We start from the raw sequence: 19,349 nt of genomic DNA, 5'->3' as shown, positions 1-19,349 counted from the left end.
ACTAAATATGGGTATACATTTACGGAATAATTTATTATTAAAATATTACACATTTACACACGTGGAGGGCACACGAGAGTGTATGTAAAGGTGCTGAGAGACTATGTGAGGATGATGATGATGATGATGATGATGAATCAGACCAGACATCCAGTGAAGGTGAATACAGTTAAATTAAACTAAAGATCATAATTGCTTGGCTATGAAAACAGAAGAAACAGTCCTGACAATGCACAGTGGTGTGTCTTGTGTGCGTGAGTGTGTGCGTGTGTGTGCGTGTGAGAGGATATATTTGTCGTCTGGTGGGTTAGCAGTCCATTTGTCTGTCTTCTCTTTGAATCTTTGTGTCTCTCAGCCTCATAGAAGTCCGACAGTTTGAACTCCCCCCAGGTCATCTCCTTCCCCATGCCCTGTGCCTTGTAGGGGGAGAACACTCTGGAGGGGCAGTAGATGTATATCCCTGGTACCCCGGGGAAGCTGTCATGTACAGTATCTGAGGGCTTTAGGGGTTGATGACCTGAACCTCCACAGGCGACCTGTTGGAAGCTGCACTGCTGACTTCCTGTTCGCCCTCTCCTCTGACTCCATCTACAACTTCAGCTGACTGTAGGCTAAACAGTTCCTGGTCATCTTTTTCTGCTGCTGCTGCTGCTTGATGATGATGATGATGATGTTCTTGTTGTTGTTGTTGTTTAACCAGGATGTCTGACCCAATCCGCTCCACTGTAGACCGGCTCAGAGACTCCTCCTAGTGCGGAGCAACAGGTGGAGGGTTGAGAATGGCAGGAGCATATATTTATTATATAGTTTCTTACCAAACTCGGACAAAACATGCATCAAAAATTTTTTGTGGATTGTGTGAAGAGTTATTTGAAATAAATTCAGTTAAAAAAACAGTTCAATTTGCTACATTTATTATATATTATATTCCCCCATAGTCTTGACATTTTGCATAGGGTAACTGATAACTAATGCAACCTTATTAAGCCTATTAAGTCTGACCATTACCTGGTCTGTAGGAGGATGGTAGGTAGGTCATTTGAATGACCTGTATCCATGAAAGACTGCCTCTGGTAGCAGCTGTGTGCTGGGACCGCTGGGACCGGAGCCCTGCTGAAAGACCCCTCCAGCTGTGTGATCAGCACCACTCCAACTGGATCTTCACTGGTCTCCTGCAATACAGCATCACATATAGTGATTTAGTCAGTTTAAGTCTACAGATCAAAATAGTTTGCATTCATTTGCTATTGGGTCATATTACTCTCAAATGCAATTATACACATGTTCACTGTGTAAATCCCTACATGCTAAATAGAGCAACCAACAATCACAATAACCTGTCACACATAAGATACATAATAGATATGTGACATTTTTTAAAAAGTTGTAAGCTAAATGAGGAACAATTCAATTTCCTCACAATTTTAAACACATTAACACTGCAAGTGTCAGACTGAGCAGAATATGGAGCATGCAGGAGACAGACTGGGGCAACAGCCTCCCTATGTAAGAAGAAAGGGCATTAGAGTGTGGGGTGCTTAGGGGGTGAGAAAGGGCATTAGGTGAGTGTGGGGTGCTGAGGGGATGAGGAAAGGGCATTAGAGTGTGGGGTGGGGGGTGAGGAAAGGGCATTAGAGTGTGGGGTGCTTAGGGGGTGAGGAAAGGGCATTAGAGTGTGGGGTGCTGAGGGGGTGAGGAAAGGGCATTAGAGTGTGGGGTGCTTAGGGGGTGAGGAAAGGGCATTAGAGTGTGGGGAAAGGCGACGGCCCAGTGAAAGATCAAATGAGATAAGGGCAACAATTACACTTTAATCAACCATGGCCTGAGCATGACAGGCTGGGTGGAGAGTGCAGCCTCTTTTCTTTTTACCTGCACTGTACAGCAGTTCCTAATAGTTTTGCTTTTGTATATCTTTTTTTCTGTACAAGCTTTCTTTATGTATATTTCCTATGGCTGGTATGTACACACAATGACAAGATACATGTTCTGTTAAAAATGTTTTTGTTGACATCAATAGTATTCAGCTGCCTCAATATAAAATGTTAGACTTCGGACAATATTCCATAGTGGGCAACTATCACACTTTCAGATTACACTGTCATTAGACAGGATGTCTTTTGCATTTTGACTGTGTTGGTCCAAGCAATAATTAATAATGATTGTTTTGATGCCACTTAGTTATTCATTGATGGAATTATTTACATTTAAAACAGGATTTCATTATTTTGATTGAGTAATCACCTTTTATAGGTCACATAGATTATTGGAATGCTGAATGTGCCATGTGGTGTGAGAGTTGTACTTAGAGTTTTGACAATTGTAAATTTGGTTCAGTAAATGTGCCAAAGAGATTGAGAAAAACTGTAATCTGGATTACCTGAGAGTCTGTGGCCACCAAAGCAGCAGGGCAGTGATCCTTGGTCTCCATAGCTACAGCAGCTGGGATGTTGGGCTGTACCCTGTGCTTGTCACAATTTAACACAACATGACGACAGCCTGGCTCCACATGCTGAAGTCCACATATCATCTGAGCTGAGGAGGTAGAAGGGGCTGGCAGCGGGGCCTTCAGCCTGGCTGTAAGAAGATTTTGGTCACAAAAACATTCAGGGCATTCATGATGGTTTAAAGTAAGACAAAACAAATAATAACCTTTCACAGAAGCAACAATCCCAGAGGAGTCATCAGGCTCAGCAGGTCTGGAAACCGTCGCTGTTGGCTCCGTCCTGTGTGCTGTAAAAACAATTCAGTGTCATTTTCCTCCCACAGTCAAGTCTGTTCATGCTTCAGAATGTGTCTTTACCTGTTGTCTCTCTAACAAACTGTGAGTACAGACTGAAAACTAAAAAAAACTTAAATTCTGAATTGCTATTTATTTGCAATGACAAAACACAATGCTTTTAAGAAAACAGGTAAAGCACAGAAACAATATGAATATATAGTAAGCACACTGCCTGTCATTCAAAGATGTGGCATGGCAAAAAGAAAATGCCAAATCCTTGAATGACAGCCTGAGAAAAAGCATGCAAAAAAAAAAGAAAACACTTACCATCTTCGCTGACCTGTTAATTCCTTAGGTTAGTGGGAAAGTAAGAGAACACAAGCATCAGAACAGGCCTGAACATGGCCAAAATAACAAACTAGTTGAAGGAGAACAGTAATAGCAGGAGGATTCTGCTGAGAACAGAATCCTCCCTCTACACCGATGGAGAAAAACCTGTTGGTGGAGACACAGCCGGGGCTCTGGAGAATGCTGCTGGTCCTGAAAGCACAGGTGACTACTAGATTAGACTACAGTACTATCGTAAACAGTAAGAGTTTAAAAAACACTGTTAATTAAACTATCTCCACCTACTTAGTTCAGTGGCAAATTTACAGGGAGACAGATTCAGCATCCCCCTCTCCAACTCCTCGTCTTCCTCCATCGCTAGAAGATTAAACAATAACAATTATTGTGTGTCAGGTCATAAAATACTAAACATCTGTATTTGCATATTTTTGTGTACTGACCTAGAATGCTAGATGTAGGCGGTGTAGGGGCAGCTGATGTAGTGGAGACTCCTGCAGGTGGTGGACAGGACTCCCCAGACTCAGCCCTCTGCTGCTTGAGGATGTACTGCTGCAGGTTGTACATCTTGCTGTTTTTGATGCACTTTACTCCTACGATGAAGGCAGCATATCCGTCTGCCCTGCTCTCCCAGATCTGCCTCCAGGTGTCCTTTGCCCTGGCTCCAAAGCCGACAGTATTGTCACCCTCTGATGCCACTGGTGGCGCAGGCAGCCTGGAAGCTAGATACTCCCTGAGGTCCCTAATTTCCTGGAAGCTCCTGGCATAGTCCAGAAATGACAGCAGGCTGTCCTTGTTGTGTCCCTGAGGGTTGAAGGTCCCATCTCTCTCCTCCTCCTCTACCTTTTTCATCAGGTAGATGGTGTAGCCAACATCATTTTCCAGGAGCCACCTAAACAATTTACCCTTGTACTTGCCAAACTGCAGCACATACTCCCCCATCACCTCCAGTCGGTCAGACACATCCCCTCCCCGCTCAAAGACCACAGTGAGAGCATTGGTCTTCACAAGGTCATGTCTCTGAGGGGGAGACTTGTCCTCAAGAGAAGGGTTCTTTTTGATCCGCATGGCCTCGTCAGAGGGATCCTGCCGCAGATGACCTGATGGACCCTTCCTGAAAGACACCATAGTCTTTCCGGGAAAGTAGTTGGTTGTCTTCTTCATTATCTCCTGTGCACAGCAAAACACAGTGTATATTATATAGTAATAATCAAAATATAGTCATACTGTTACATAAACAGTTATTTATTTTAACATCAATCAGCATTTGTAATGACTAAGTAACAGCACAGATAGATAGATAGATAGATAGATAGATAGATAGATAGATAGATAGATCAAAATGTATTATTCACATATTAATCTATTAACAATAATTCTATATGCTGTTTGCCATAGCAAATGAACCCCATCTTAGACATAAACTGTATTATTTTATTGAAAATATACACAAGAATTGCCTGAAACACGACTGTAGCTAAATAGTATCCATATTATATAGTAATAATTAAAAAGACAGTCATACTATAAACAGTTATTCATGTTAACATAAATCAGCCTTTTTAATGACTAGGTAACAGCTAGACAGACATAGAGATAACTAGATAGACAGATAGATAGAACAAAGTGTCTGTGTTTAACCTATTATCAATTTATCCCCATTTTAGACATATTGTAGTATTTAGCCATTGAAAATATTCTGAAACACGTATGTAGCAGCAACATATTAACAGTACCTCTGTGTTTAATGGTTTGTAAATAAATAAACACTATGAAAGAGTCAAAGAAAGCACAATAGCAATGTCTGTAAGAGACATGTGCAACGTAACATCATTACAAGTTAAGAGAGATGTGCAACGTAACATCATTACAAGTAAACGTTACGTTAAAAACGCTGACATGTACATAACGTTACATGAAAAACATGAATGTACTGACGTTATTGTTAGCTAACGTTAACGTTACCTTAGCTAAGTAAACAACAGTTTGAACCTGTCAATCAATCCTAAAACAACTAACAGTGTATAACAACAGTTTGCCCATATATACAACGGAGACACGTTAATTTAATACTTACGTTTGATAAGTTGACAACTTGTAAGACGACAGAACAGTTGAAAAAACACCGTATATCGACAAAAATTCCGTGCACTTTATCTGTGTCTATGATGCGACGTCTGTCACTGTGAGGAAACAAGGAAAAAAAAAGAAAAAAAAGAGTCTCTCCTTAACTCTATCCACAGGGGGAAACAGCGCCCCCGAAATCCAGCTTGTGGCCACAAATATATGACAGCCGTAGTTTAAGACTTACCATAGAGAATGAATGGTAAAAGTTAAGAGAATTAAGCCCTACTATTCACGGCGGGAGCGCGGAGGCAGGTCCCCAGCTCGAAACTGGGCGGAAACAAGTTTGTTTGAGTTTACTTTGCACAATCAAACTCCGCTGATGTAAAATCTCAATAACCTGCATGGAAAACTGTTCCTGTCTTGAAATCGTGGCCAGGCCTACCGAAGTTTCCATAGTGCACTAGTCATCGTGTTGGCCTGACACACAAAATGGCTCAGCTTGGAAACTGGGGGGAAAGTTTATTTTTTTTCTATTTTATTACACTGAGTAATGAAATCAAATGATTCGGTCAAATCGTCAGCCACAGCAAGGGTTGCGTTGTAGTCTGTACGGGCAGAAAAAGAGAACTTTGGAAACGAATGCAGACACCCACGTCATTCAGTCTTGTCGGTTAGGTAAGCTCGCATGCCTTTCAGTAGCAGTTCCAGAGTGCGCAAGTTGGTTGTAGGTGGACGGAACGCCTCGAGCACGTTTCGAGGCTAGAAATTCTTTTTTCAAACGCTCAGTGGATTCAAATTTGCTTTAAGAAAATTGTGTATGATCACACTGTGGCAGGGTTGGGAGACCATTGATGGCGAGTGAAGATAGTATGGACGAAGATGAACGTCGTCCTCAAATGAAGAGGGGGCTTAGCGAGTCAGACGACGTGAATGAGCGAGTGGTGAGGCAGAAAGTAGATCAGGAAGGACCGAAAGTGCTGGTAAAGTTCAAAGAGGGTCATGATATTAAGTCAGTGGGGCCTGTGGCTCTCACTAAGTTTTTGCGCGAGAAGGTGGGTGAGATAGTCAGAGCTAGAGTTCAGTTTGATGGTGATTTGATGATAGTATGTAAAGACGAGGGCCAGCAATTGAAAGCCTTAAAACTGAAGAATGTTTGCAAAAAAGAAGTTCTTGAGGTGAAGGAAAAAATGGCAGCAGGAGTGGTGTGTAGGGGAGTTATCTATGGTATTCCTATAAAAGAGGATTTGGGAAAGCTAAAGGATAGCATTGAAGGAGGACGTGCGACTAGCCTGAAGAGGCTTAAAATGTGGAGGTCTGGAGAGAAGGTTGATAGTCTTTCAGTATTAGTGGAGTTTCAAGGGGAAGAGCTGCCTAAGTATGTCACTGTCGGATATATGAACTTCAATGTAAGGATGTATGTGCCCCCTCCGTTGAGGTGTTTTAAATGCCAGAAATATGGTCACATAGCTGCTTATTGCAAAGGCACTCAAACATGTGGACGCTGTGGCGGAGCATGTCTATGGTACATGTGGAACTGGGGTGCAAGAGAAATGTGTTAATTGTGGGGGAGCGCATAGTGTTGGGTACAGGGAGTGTGAAACCAGAAAAAGAGCAGTTGAAATCCAGCATATGAGGACTGAAGGAAGGTTGTCTTATGCTGAGGCAGCTAAGAGATTTCAAGCTGAGCCAGTTCTAGTGAGACAGACAGCAAGAGCTGCTAAAGCCGCAGTTGTTGATGAGGAATTCCTGATTGTTAAGAAGAAAGAGTTTCTGTGCTTTATTGCGGAAGTTATAAATTGTACGTCGCAAGCAAGACACAGGTCTGAGAAGACCGCTATTGTGGTTAAAAGTGCAAATAGGTATCTGGGTATCAAAGACATTACGTGGGAGAGCATTTATGAAGAACTCCAGCACAGAGATAAATCTGGGATACCAACATCCCTATCACAGCCTGTCTTACAGTTGCCTACGCTGATTTTACAAGCTAAGACTTAAAAGGAAGAAAAGGAGGGAAAAGAGAAGGAAAAAAAAAAAAAAAAAAAAAAAAACATTTATTTTCTTCAGTGGAATGCTAGAAGTTTGGTGGCAAATGGGCAAGAGCTCAAGAGGTTTATCTCTGAACTAGAGATTAAACCTGAGATTATTTGCATTGTTGAGACATGGCTGAAACCTCATCTAAATTTTGTTTTAAATGGTTATGTGTGTGAAAGAAGTGATAGGATCGATAGTAGTGGGGGTGGTTGTGCTACTTTTATTAAGGTGGGGGTTCCCTACAGAGTTTTAGGTAAAGGTGAAGGCTTAGAGTATTTAGTTACTGAGGTTTGGTGTGATAATGGTAGTTTAAATATTGTAAATTTTTATAATCCCTGTAAAAGACTTGATATTGATGCACTGGAGCAGGTTGAAGGGCAAGAAAGTGGCAAAGTAATATGGTTAGGAGATTTTAACGCACATAGTTCTCTGTGGGGAGGGGATAGAACGGATCATAATGGTTTGGTTTTAGAAGAACTTATGGATAGGAAAGGGTTGGTTTGTTTAAATGATGGGTCACCTACTCGTATTGGGGTGAACGTGCAGTCTGTATTGGATCTGACTTTGGTTTCTCAGTCCCTTGCAGATCAAATAATATGGGAAGTTTCTAGTGCGACAACGATTGGAAGTGACCATTATCCGATTTTATGTAGGATGGGTAATATTAGCTGCAATGTAAATCAGAGTTTCTCTGAAAGATGGAATTTTAATAAAGCTGATTGGATAATGTTTACAGTTTTAAGTGATAGGAATATGGGTCAGGTTGAGGTGATAGATGATGTAGATGAATTTGCAGAAAATATTAGTGTAGCTATGGTGGAAGCTGCAAGAGCTTCTATTGCCGAGTCGAGGCCGGGAAGTACGAGGCGGAAATTGGTACCATGGTGGACAAGTGACTGCACTCAAGCAATAAGCAGTAGGAATAAAGCGTTTAAAGAGTTTAAAAATAGTTTAAGCTTTCAAAAGTATATGGATTATAAAAGAGAGCAGGCTAAGGTGAGGAAAGTAATTAGGAAAGTAAAAAAGAATTACTGGATAAAGTATTGTAATACTATAGGACGTCAAACCTCTTTAAATGATGTGTGGAGAGTTGTTAAAAAAATGAGTGGGGTGCGGCAATCTTGGAGTTATCCAGTCCTTAAGAATGGTGAGACTATGGCAGTGGAGGATGGAGATAAAGCAGCATTAATGGTCAAAGATATAGAAAATGTTCATAGTAGTTTTAACTTAACTGAAGATGAAAGACATAAAAGAGAGGCAACAAAAAGACAGTACCAATATCTTTTAGAAAATGTAGAGGATCGAGATGATAGTTTGAATGCGAGTTTTTCGCTAGGTGAACTAAAGAAGGCTGTGAGCAAGGCGAAGGTAACAGCTACGGGAAAAGATCGAATAAGTTATGCAATGTTGAAGCATCTCGGTAACGAAGCTCTTCATACTATACTGGAGTTAATCAATAAAGTATGGGAACAAGGAAAAATTCCAAAGAGCTGGAAGATGGCTGTTATTATTCCAATTAGAAAGCCAGGGAAAGATCCTACTATGACTTCTAACTATAGACCAATTGCTTTGTCATCCCACCTAGGTAAGATAATGGAGAGAATGATTGTGGAGAGACTGACTTTTTTTGTTGAGTCTCGAAATTTGATAACGCTGTTCCAAAGCGGCTTCAGGAAAGGAAGATCAATTATGGATCCGGTTATTAAATTGGAGAGTGATATAAGAAAGGCCCAAGTATGTAAAGAAGTAGTAGCTGCTATATTTTTTGATATGGAAAAAGCGTATGATATGCTTTGGAAGGATGGTGTGTTAATTAAAATCCGAAGGCTTGGAATAGACGGAAAATGTATTGCTGGATTAAGGATTTTTTTGAGCAATAGGCAAATTCAGGTGAGGATAAATAGTAGCTTCTCTGATTGTGTTTTTGTGGAAAATGGTGTACCCCAAGGAAGTGTTATCTCACCAATTTTGTTCTCTATTATGATAAATGATATATATGATACACTTGATTATGATATAGGAAAATCATTGTTTGCAGATGATGGCGCTCTCTGAAAAAGGGGTAAAAATGTTCAATTCATTGTTAGAAAATTGCAGAATGCTATCGACTGTGTAGAAGAATGGGCTGGGAAATGGGGATTCAGGTTCTCTGTTGAGAAAACCAAGGTAGTGTTTTTCTCGTTTAAAAAAAAAAAAAAAATTGAAGAAAGGTTTACGTTGAAATTGTATGGTAGAGATTTAGAAAGAGTAAAATGTGTGAGATTTTTAGGTATGCTTTTTGATTCCAAGCTTACCTGGCATAATCATGTGGAAAAGGTAGTTAGCAAGTGTAAAAAGTAATTAATATAATTAGATGCTTGTGCAATAAGGAGTGGGGAGCAGATATGACTTCAATGAAAAGATTTTATGTGGGATTAATTAGATCCATTGTTGATTTCGGGTGCGTGGCTTATGGGTCTGCTGCAAAATCTGAATTAAAGAAGCTTGATGTTATTCAGGGTTCAGCCCTCCGGATATGTTCAGGAGCAATGAGAACCTCCCTATATCAGCGCTCCAGGTTGAAGTAGGGGAAATGCCATTTGATTTGAGACGACTGCAAATGTCACTATCATATTTTGTTCATCTAAAAGGACATGTGGAAGACCTTCCAACTAAAAGTGTCCTCATATCAACATGGGAGCAGGCAAAAAGTAAAAGAGAGACGTTTAGTGCAAGTATACATGAAAAGGTAAAGCAAGCGGCTGTAGAACATTTTGAATTTGGTCCATCTGTAGTCTATCCACCGCATCCACCGTGGCTGCTACCGGTTCCAGATGCTGATATAACTTTGCATGAAAAGATAAAAAACTATAAGGGGATAGTGGACAAATGGCTATGAGGTATGTGGATAACTATTATGGGTATGTGCAAATTTTTACTGATGGGTCAAAGCAACCAGATACAGGGAAAGTGGCAATTGCATATGTGATACCAGAGTTTGATATTAAGTTTTCTGCAAGAGTTTCGGATCATTTATCAGTGTTTTCAGCAGAGTTGATAGCTATTGTGATGGCCTTGCAGTGGGTAGAGCAAAGTAAACCGATAAGAGTAGCTATATGCTCAGACTCGTTGTCAGCCTTAGAAAATTTTAAATCAGGTAACTCATGTGAAAGGTCTGATATTGTATGTGAGATATTGACGTTGCTGCATAGTATTCAAAATTGTGGGACGATGTAAAGTTTATTTGGGTTCCGGCTCATGTAGGCATGGTTGGTAATGAGTTGGCAGACAAGTTTGCTAAACAGGCTTTGAAAGCGACAAATGTATCTATTCAGTGTAAAATATCAAAATCAGAGGCTAAGTCAATGATTAAAAAACATGTTAAAAAGTTGTGGCAAGATGGGCAGTTTTTATCCTTAGAGATCCTCATCACAGAGTGTTGGAATTTTTAAAGAACACTGGACTCATTGACAAATAAAGCTTGCCTACAGTATTTTTCAAGGATGCTTAGTGATGATCATTTTATCTGGAGGGTGGCCATTGTTGTTCTTTGTTGGTCTCCCTGGGCTTAATTAAATTATTATCAGTATTTGAATAACATAATTGAGCACATTTTAATAATTTTATTTTAAATGTTTATGTAATTCTTTTACTCTCATTGTTGTTCTTAGCCTCATTGCTCTTACCTTTCGTGAGCCTCAACCTCTTTGCCGTCAAATTGTTGTTGTTTGACGTTCCTGGATCCTTCTTACGTTCCTGCTTCCTTCCTATGTTCCTGGATCCTGAGGTAAGTGATCATATCGTCACTGTAAAGCTCTCTTTGATAGCAGGAACATGCTCAATGCTGCTGTAAAACTGTTGTCTTTCTTGGACTATATCCACTTTAATAGTGTTTTCCTTAAAAACGCATATTTATTGCTATGTTTAGGCCTTGTATCCACACTACTCGGGCATTTCCGCGACCCTTACACAAAGACATTTGGAAACGTCGATCAATCCGTTTAAGTTTGAATCTTGCAGGGTTGCGTTGTAGTCTGTACAGGCAGAAACTGAGAACTTTGGAAGCGAATGCAGACACCTACGTCAGTCAGTCTTATCGGTTAGCTTGCATGCCTTTCAGTAGCAGTTCCACCTCATGGTTGGTCCAAGAAAATAAATCCTTGGGCTTACTTTTTCGCCCTTTGTTGTTCTTTTCTCCAAATTATTAACAGCATTTGACTAACATAATTGAGCATATTACAATGAAAAATATTGAAATGTTTATGTAATTCTTTTACTCTCAATGTTGTTCTTAGCCTCATTGCTCTTACCTTTCGTGAGCCTCAACCTCTTCGCCTCATTGTTTGACGTTCCTGGATCCGTCATACGTTCCTGCTTCCTTCCTACGTTCCTGGATCCGGAGGTAGGTGATCATATCGTCATTGGTAAATAATTAACAGGTAAAACGTTCCCCCGTCAGGGAATCGAACCCCGGTCTTCTGCGTGACAGGCAGAGATACTGTCCACTATACTAACGAGGAACGCCCAAACACTGGATGTGGCACGTCACTCGCTAGGTGGCGCTATTACAGCATCTAGGCGACAGTGAATACATGTGGAAACATTTAGGTTTACTATATATTGACTGTCACTCATGTCCATGACAGAGCAGCTGTGACTGAATCCTGTTTAACATATCTATGTGTCAAAAATAGACATGTCAAACGGCATTTTGAACATTGTAAGTAAAATATAAATGTTGCATTTCCCGACGAACATGTGAAAAACAGCTTTTCATCGGTTTCCGTAGTGTAGTGGTTATCACGTTTGCCTCACACGCGAAAGGTCCCCAGCTCGAAACTGGGCGGAAACAAGTTTGTTTGAGTTTACTTTGCACAATCAAACTCTGCTGATGTAAAATCTCAATAACCTGCATGGAAAACTGTTCCTGTCTTGAAATCGTGGCCAGGCCTACCGAAGTTTCCATAGTGCACCAGTCATCGTGTTGGCCTGACACACAAAATGGCTCAGCTTGGAAACTGGGGGGAAAGTTTATTTTTTTTTCTATTTTATTACACTGAGTAATGAAATCAAATGATTCGGTCAAATCGTCAGCCACAGCAAGGGTTGCGTTGTAGTCTGTACGGGCAGAAAAAGAGAACTTTGGAAACGAATGCAGACACCCACGCTATTCAGTCTTGTCGGTTAGGTAAGCTCGCATGCCTTTCAGTAGCAGTTCCACCTCATTGTTGGTCCAAGCAAATAAATCCCTGGGCTTACTTTTTAGCCATTGTTGTTCTTTTTCTCCAAATTATTATCAGTATTTGAATAACATAATTGAGCACATTTTAATAATTTTATTTTAAATGTTTATGTAATTCTTTTACTCTCATTGTTGTTCTTAGCCTCATTGCTCTTACCTTTTTCGTGAGCCTCAACCTCTTTGCCGTCAAATTGTTGTTGTTTGACGTTCCTGGATCCTTCTTACGTTCCTGCTTCCTTCCTATGTTCCTGGATCCTGAGGTAAGTGATCATATCGTCACTGTAAAGCTCTCTTTGATAGCAGGAACATGCTCAATGCTGCTGTAAAACTGTTGTCTTTCTTGGACTATATCCACTTTAATAGTGTTTTCCTTAAAAACGCATATTTATTGCTATGTTTAGGCCTTGTATCCACACTACTCGGGCATTTCCGCGACCCTTACACAAAGACATTTGGAAACGTCGATCAATCCGTTTAAGTTTGAATCTTGCAGGGTTGCGTTGTAGTCTGTACAGGCAGAAACTGAGAACTTTGGAAGCGAATGCAGACACCTACGTCAGTCAGTCTTATCGGTTAGCTTGCATGCCTTTCAGTAGCAGTTCCACCTCATGGTTGGTCCAAGAAAATAAATCCTTGGGCTTACTTTTCGCCCTTGTTGTTCTTTCTCCAAATTATTAACAGCATTTGACTAACATAATTGAGCATATTACAATGAAAAATATTGAAATGTTTATGTAATTCTTTTACTCTCATTGTTGTTCTTAGCCTCATTGCTCTTACCTTTCGTGAGCCTCAACCTCTTTGCCGTCAAATTGTTGTTGTTTGACGTTCCTGGATCCTTCTTACGTTCCTGCTTCCTTCCTATGTTCCTGGATCCTGAGGTAAGTGATCATATCGTCACTGTAAAGCTCTCTTTGATAGCAGGAACATGCTCAATGCTGCTGTAAAACTGTTGTCTTTCTTGGACTATATCCACTTTAATAGTGTTTTCCTTAAAAACGCATATTTATTGCTATGTTTAGGCCTTGTATCCACACTACTCGGGCATTTCCGCGACCCTTACACAAAGACATTTGGAAACGTCGATCAATCCGTTTAAGTTTGAATCTTGCAGGGTTGCGTTGTAGTCTGTACAGGCAGAAACTGAGAACTTTGGAAGCGAATGCAGACACCTACGTCAGTCAGTCTTATCGGTTAGCTTGCATGCCTTTCAGTAGCAGTTCCACCTCATGGTTGGTCCAAGAAAATAAATCCTTGGGCTTACTTTTCGCCCTTGTTGTTCTTTCTCCAAATTATTAACAGCATTTGACTAACATAATTGAGCATATTACAATGAAAAATATTGAAATGTTTATGTAATTCTTTTACTCAATGTTGTTCTTAGCCTCATTGTTTTACCTTTCGTGAGCCTCAACCTCTTCGCCTCATTGTTTGACGTTCCCTGGATCCGTCATACGTTCCTGCTTCCTTCCTACGTTCCTGGATCCGGAGGTAGGTGATCATATCGTCATTGGTAAATAATTAACAGGTAAAACGTTCTCCCGTCCTCAGGCAGAGATACTGTCCACTATACTAACGAGGAACGCCCAAACACTGGATGTGGCACGTCATGTTTGGAAACATTTAGGTTTACTATATATTGACTGTCACTCATGTCCATGACAGAGCAGCTGTGACTGAATCCTGTTTAACATATCTATGTGTCAAAAATAGACATGTCAAACGGCATTTTGAACATTGTAAGTAAAATATAAATGTTGCATTTCCCGACGAACATGTGAAAAACAGCTTTTCATCGGTTTCCGTAGTGTAGTGGTTATCACGTTTGCCTCACACGCGAAAGGTCCCCAGCTCGAAACTGGGCGGAAACAAGTTTGTTTGAGTTTACTTTGCACAATCAAACTCTGCTGATGTAAAATCTCAATAACCTGCATGGAAAACTGTTCCTGTCTTGAAATCGTGGCCAGGCCTACCGGAAGTTTCCATAGTGCACCAGTCATCGTGTTGGCCTGACACACAAAATGGCTCAGCTTGGAAACTGGGGGAAAGTTTATTTTTTTTTTATTTTATTACACTGAGTAATGAAATCAAATGATTCGTCAAATCGTCAGCCACAGCAAGGGTTGCGTTGTAGTCTGTACAGGCAGAAAAAGAGAACTTTGGAAACGAATGCAGACACCCACGCTATTCAGTCTTGTCGGTTAGGTAAGCTTGCATGCCTTTCAGTAGCAGTTCCACCTCATTGTTGGTCCAAGCAAATAAATCCCTGGGCTTACTTTTTTTTTGCCATTGTTGTTCTTTCTCCAAATTATTATCAGTATTTGAATAACATAATTGAGCACATTTTAATAATTTTATTTTAAATGTTTATGTAATTCTTTTACTCTCATTGTTGTTCTTAGCCTCATTGCTCTTACCTTTCGTGAGCCTCAACCTCTTTGCCGTCAAATTGTTGTTGTTTGACGTTCCTGGATCCTTCTTACGTTCCTGCTTCCTTCCTATGTTCCTGGATCCTGAGGTAAGTGATCATATCGTCACTGTAAAGCTCTCTTTGATAGCAGGAACATGCTCAATGCTGCTGTAAAACTGTTGTCTTTCTTGGACTATATCCACTTTAATAGTGTTTTCCTTAAAAACGCATATTTATTGCTATGTTTAGGCCTTGTATCCACACTACTCGGGCATTTCCGCGACCCTTACACAAAGACATTTGGAAACGTCGATCAATCCGTTTAAGTTTGAATCTTGCAGGGTTGCGTTGTAGTCTGTACAGGCAGAAACTGAGAACTTTGGAAGCGAATGCAGACACCTACGTCAGTCAGTCTTATCGGTTAGCTTGCATGCCTTTCAGTAGCAGTTCCACCTCATGGTTGGTCCAAGAAAATAAATCCTTGGGCTTACTTTTTGCCCTTGTTGTTCTTTTCTCCAAATTATTAACAGCATTTGACTAACATAATTGAGCATATTACAATGAAAAATATTGAAATGTTTATGTAATTCTTTTACTCTCAATGTTGTTCTTAGCCTCATTGCTCTTACCTTTCGTGAGCCTCAACCTCTTCGCCTCATTGTTTGACGTTCCTGGATCCGTCATACGTTCCTGCTTCCTTCCTACGTTCCTGGATCCGGGTAGGTATCATATCGTGATCATATCGTCATTGGTAAATAATTAACAGGTAAAACGTTCTCCCGTCAGGGAATCGAACCCCCGTCTTCTGCGTGAGGCAGAGATATACTGTCCACTATACTAACGAGGAATGCCCAAACACTGGATGTGGCACGTCACTCGCTAGGTGGCGCTATTACAGCATCTAGGCGACAGTGAATACATGTGGAAACATTTAGGTTTACTATATATTGACTGTCACTCATGTCCATGACAGAGCAGCTGTGACTGAATCCTGTTTAACATATCTATGTGTCAAAAATAGACATGTCAAAACGGCATTTTGAACATTGTAAGTAAAATATAAATGTTGCATTTCCCGGACGAACATGTGAAAAACAGCTTTTCATCGGTTTCCGTAGTGTAGTGGTTATCACGTTTGCCTCACACGCGAAAGGTCCCCAGCTGAAAACTGGGCGGAAACAAGTTTGTTTGAGTTTACTTTGCACAATCAAACTCTGCTGATGTAAAATCTCAATAACCTGCATGGAAAACTGTTCCTGTCTTGAAATCGTGGCCAGGCCTACCGAAGTTTCCATAGTGCACCAGTCATCGTGTTGGCCTGACACACAAAATGGCTCAGCTTGGAAACTGGGGGGAAAGTTTATTTTTTTTTATTTTATTACACTGAGTAATGAAATCAAATGATTCGGTCAAATCGTCAGCCACAGCAAGGGTTGCGTTGTAGTCTGTACGGGCAGAAAAAGAGAACTTTGGAAACGAATGCAGACACCCACGCCATTCAGTCTTGTCGGTTAGGTAAGCTCGCATGCCTTTCAGTAGCAGTTCCACCTCATTGTTGGTCCAAGCAAATAAATCCCTGGGCTTACTTTTAGCCATTGTTGTTCTTTCTCCAAATTATTATCAGTATTTGAATAACATAATTGAGCACATTTTTTAATAATTTTATTTTAAATGTTTATGTAATTCTTTTACTCTCATTGTTGTTCTTAGCCTCATTGCTCTTACCTTTCGTGAGCCTCAACCTCTTTGCCGTCAAATTGTTGTTGTTTGACGTTCCTGGATCCTTCTTACGTTCCTGCTTCCTTCCTATGTTCCTGGATCCTGAGGTAAGTGATCATATCGTCACTGTAAAGCTCTCTTTGATAGCAGGAACATGCTCAATGCTGCTGTAAAACTGTTGTCTTTCTTGGACTATATCCACTTTAATAGTGTTTTCCTTAAAAACATATTTATTGCTATGTTTAGGCCTTGTATCCACACTACTCGGGCATTTCCGCGACCCTTACACAAAGACATTTGGAAACGTCGATCAATCCGTTTAAGTTTGAATCTTGCAGGGTTGCGTTGTAGTCTGTACAGGCAGAAACTGAGAACTTTGGAAGCGAATGCAGACACCTACGTCAGTCAGTCTTATCGGTTAGCTTGCATGCCTTCAGTAGCAGTTCCACCTCATGGTTGGTCCAAGAAAATAAATCCTTGGGCTTACTTTTTCGCCCTTGTTGTTCTTTTTTCCAAATTATTAACAGCATTTGACTAACATAATTGAGCATATTACAATGAAAAATATTGAAATGTTTATGTAATTCTTTTTTACTCTCAATGTTGTTCTTAGCCTCATTGCTCTTACCTTTCGTGAGCCTCAACCTCTTCGCCTCATTGTTTGACGTTCCTGGATCCGTCATACGTTCCTGCTTCCTTCCTACGTTCCTGGATCCGGAGGTAGGTGATCATATCGTCATTGGTAAATAATTAACAGGTAAAACGTTCTCCCCGTCAGGAAACGAACCCCGGTCTTCTGCGTGACAGGCAGAGATACTGTCCACTATACTAACGAGGAACGCCCAAACACTGGATGTGGCACGTCACTCGGTAGGTGGCGCTATTACAGCATCTAGGCGACAGTGAATACATGTGGAAACATTTAGGTTTACTTATATTGACTGTCACTCATGTCCATGACAGAGCAGCTGTGACTGAATCCTGTTTAACATATCTATGTGTCAAAAATAGACATGTCAAACGGCATTTTGAACATTGTAAGTAAAATATAAATGTTGCATTTCCCGACGAACATGTGAAAAACAGCTTTTCATCGGTTTCCGTAGTGTAGTGGTTATCACGTTTGCCTCACACGCGAAAGGTCCCCAGCTCGAAACTGGGCGGAAACAAGTTTGTTTGAGTTTACTTTGCACAATCAAACTCTGCTGATGTAAAATCTCAATAACCTGCATGGAAAACTGTTCCTGTCTTGAAATCGTGGCCAGGCCTACCGAAGTTTCCATAGTGCACCAGTCATCGTGTTGGCCTGACACACAAAATGGCTCAGCTTGGAAACTGGGGGAAAGTTTATTTTTTTATTTTATTACACTGAGTAATGAAATCAAATGATTCGGTCAAATCGTCAGCCACAGCAAGGGTTGCGTTGTAGTCTGTGTACGGGCAGAAAAAAAGAGAACTTTGGAAACGAATGCAGACACCCACGCCATTCAGTCTTGTCGGTTAGGTAAGCTCGCATGCCTTTCAGTAGCAGTTCCACCTCATTGTTGGTCCAAGCAAATAAATCCCTGGGCTTACTTTTTAGCCATTGTTGTTCTTTTCTCCAAATTATTATCAGTATTTGAATAACATAATTGAGCACATTTTAATAATTTTATTTTAAATGTTTATGTAATTCTTTTACTCTCATTGTTGTTCTTAGCCTCATTGCTCTTACCTTTTCGTGAGCCTCAACCTCTTTGCAAAAATTGTTGTTGTTTGACGTTCCTGGATCCGTCATACGTTCCTGCTTCCTTCCTATGTTCCTGGATCCTGAGGTAAGTGATCATATCGTCACTGTAAAGCTCTCTTTGATAGCAGGAACATGCTCAATGCTGCTGTAAAACTGTTGTCTTTCTTGGACTATATCCACTTTAATAGTGTTTTCCTTAAAAAACGCATATTTATTGCTATGTTTAGGCCTTGTATCCACACTACTCGGGCATTTCCGCGACCCTTACACAAAGACATTTGGAAACGTCGATCAATCCGTTTAAGTTTGAATCTTGCAGGGTTGCGTTGTAGTCTGTACAGGCAGAAACTGAGAACTTTGGAAGCGAATGCAGACACCTACGTCAGTCAGTCTTATCGGTTAGCTTGCATGCCTTTCAGTAGCAGTTCCACCTCATGGTTGGTCCAAGAAAATAAATCCTTGGGCTTACTTTTTTTCCCTTGTTGTTCTTTTCCAAATTATTAACAGCATTTGACTAACATAATTGAGCATATTACAATGAAAAATATTGAAATGTTTATGTAATTCTTTTACTCTCATTGTTGTTCTTAGCCTCATTGCTCTTACCTTTCGTGAGCCTCAACCTCTTTGCCGTCAAATTGTTGTTGTTTGATCGTTCCTGGATCCTTCTTACGTTCCTGCTTCCTTCCTATGTTCCTGGATCCTGAGGTAAGTGATCATATCGTCACTGTAAAGCTCTCTTTGATAGCAGGAACATGCTCAATGCTGCTGTAAAACTGTTGTCTTTCTTGGACTATATCCACTTTAATAGTGTTTTCCTTAAAGACGCATATTTATTGCTATGTTTAGGCCTTGTATCCACACTACTCGGGCATTTCCGCGACCCTTACACAAAAGACATTTGGAAACGTCGATCAATCCGTTTAAGTTTGAATCTTGCAGGGTTGCGTTGTAGTCTGTACAGGCAGAAACTGAGAACTTTGGAAGCGAATGCAGACACCTACGTCAGTCAGTCTTATCGGTTAGCTTGCATGCCTTTCAGTAGCAGTTCCACCTCATGGTTGGTCCAAGAAAATAAATCCTTGGGCTTACTTTTTAGCCCTTGTTG

General features: G+C 40.6%; 1 protein-coding gene and 5 non-coding genes across 9 annotated transcripts; 4 read left to right on the top strand and 2 right to left on the bottom strand.

Moving 5' to 3' along the window:
* Positions 1 to 249: 249 nt before the first annotated feature.
* Positions 250 to 13,824, bottom strand: LOC114573001 (uncharacterized). Of its 4 annotated transcripts, XM_028604859.1 has the most exons (12): positions 13,782 to 13,824; positions 13,164 to 13,259; positions 11,452 to 11,531; positions 10,828 to 10,923; positions 5,142 to 5,247; positions 3,508 to 4,234; positions 3,353 to 3,424; positions 3,215 to 3,259; positions 2,650 to 2,730; positions 2,378 to 2,574; positions 1,009 to 1,172; positions 250 to 748 (listed from the first exon to the last, which is right to left on the bottom strand). In XM_028604859.1, the coding sequence occupies exons 6-12, from the start codon at positions 4,226 to 4,228 to the stop codon at positions 736 to 738; spliced, it is 1,293 nt and encodes a 430-aa protein (XP_028460660.1). In that variant the 5' UTR covers positions 4,229 to 4,234; positions 5,142 to 5,247; positions 10,828 to 10,923; positions 11,452 to 11,531; positions 13,164 to 13,259; positions 13,782 to 13,824; the 3' UTR covers positions 250 to 735. The 4 variants fall into 4 exon arrangements, with proteins under 4 accessions (XP_028460660.1, XP_028460662.1, XP_028460661.1 ...); XM_028604861.1 differs by lacking the exon at positions 5,142 to 5,247; XM_028604860.1 differs by lacking the exon at positions 13,782 to 13,824 and having other exon boundaries at positions 13,164 to 13,678.
* Positions 11,590 to 11,661, bottom strand: trnad-guc (transfer RNA aspartic acid (anticodon GUC)). Its single transcript has one exon. It is a non-coding gene; the product is annotated as a tRNA-Asp (tRNA).
* trnav-cac (transfer RNA valine (anticodon CAC)) lies at positions 11,921 to 11,993 on the top strand. The gene has a single exon. It is a non-coding gene; the product is annotated as a tRNA-Val (tRNA).
* Positions 13,825 to 14,181: 357 nt separating the features above from the next.
* trnav-cac (transfer RNA valine (anticodon CAC)) lies at positions 14,182 to 14,254 on the top strand. Its single transcript has one exon. It is a non-coding gene; the product is annotated as a tRNA-Val (tRNA).
* Positions 14,255 to 15,901: 1,647 nt separating this feature from the next.
* trnav-cac (transfer RNA valine (anticodon CAC)) lies at positions 15,902 to 15,974 on the top strand. The gene has a single exon. It is a non-coding gene; the product is annotated as a tRNA-Val (tRNA).
* Positions 15,975 to 17,608: 1,634 nt separating this feature from the next.
* Positions 17,609 to 17,681, top strand: trnav-cac (transfer RNA valine (anticodon CAC)). The gene has a single exon. It is a non-coding gene; the product is annotated as a tRNA-Val (tRNA).
* Positions 17,682 to 19,349: the final 1,668 nt, after the last annotated feature.

Source organism: Perca flavescens, chromosome 18 (genome assembly GCF_004354835.1).
Source record: "Perca flavescens isolate YP-PL-M2 chromosome 18, PFLA_1.0, whole genome shotgun sequence".
NCBI classification, from domain to species: domain Eukaryota; kingdom Metazoa; phylum Chordata; class Actinopteri; order Perciformes; family Percidae; genus Perca; species Perca flavescens.
The sequence above is the reverse complement of the archived record's forward strand: the minus strand, read 5'-3'. Positions and strand labels throughout refer to the sequence as shown.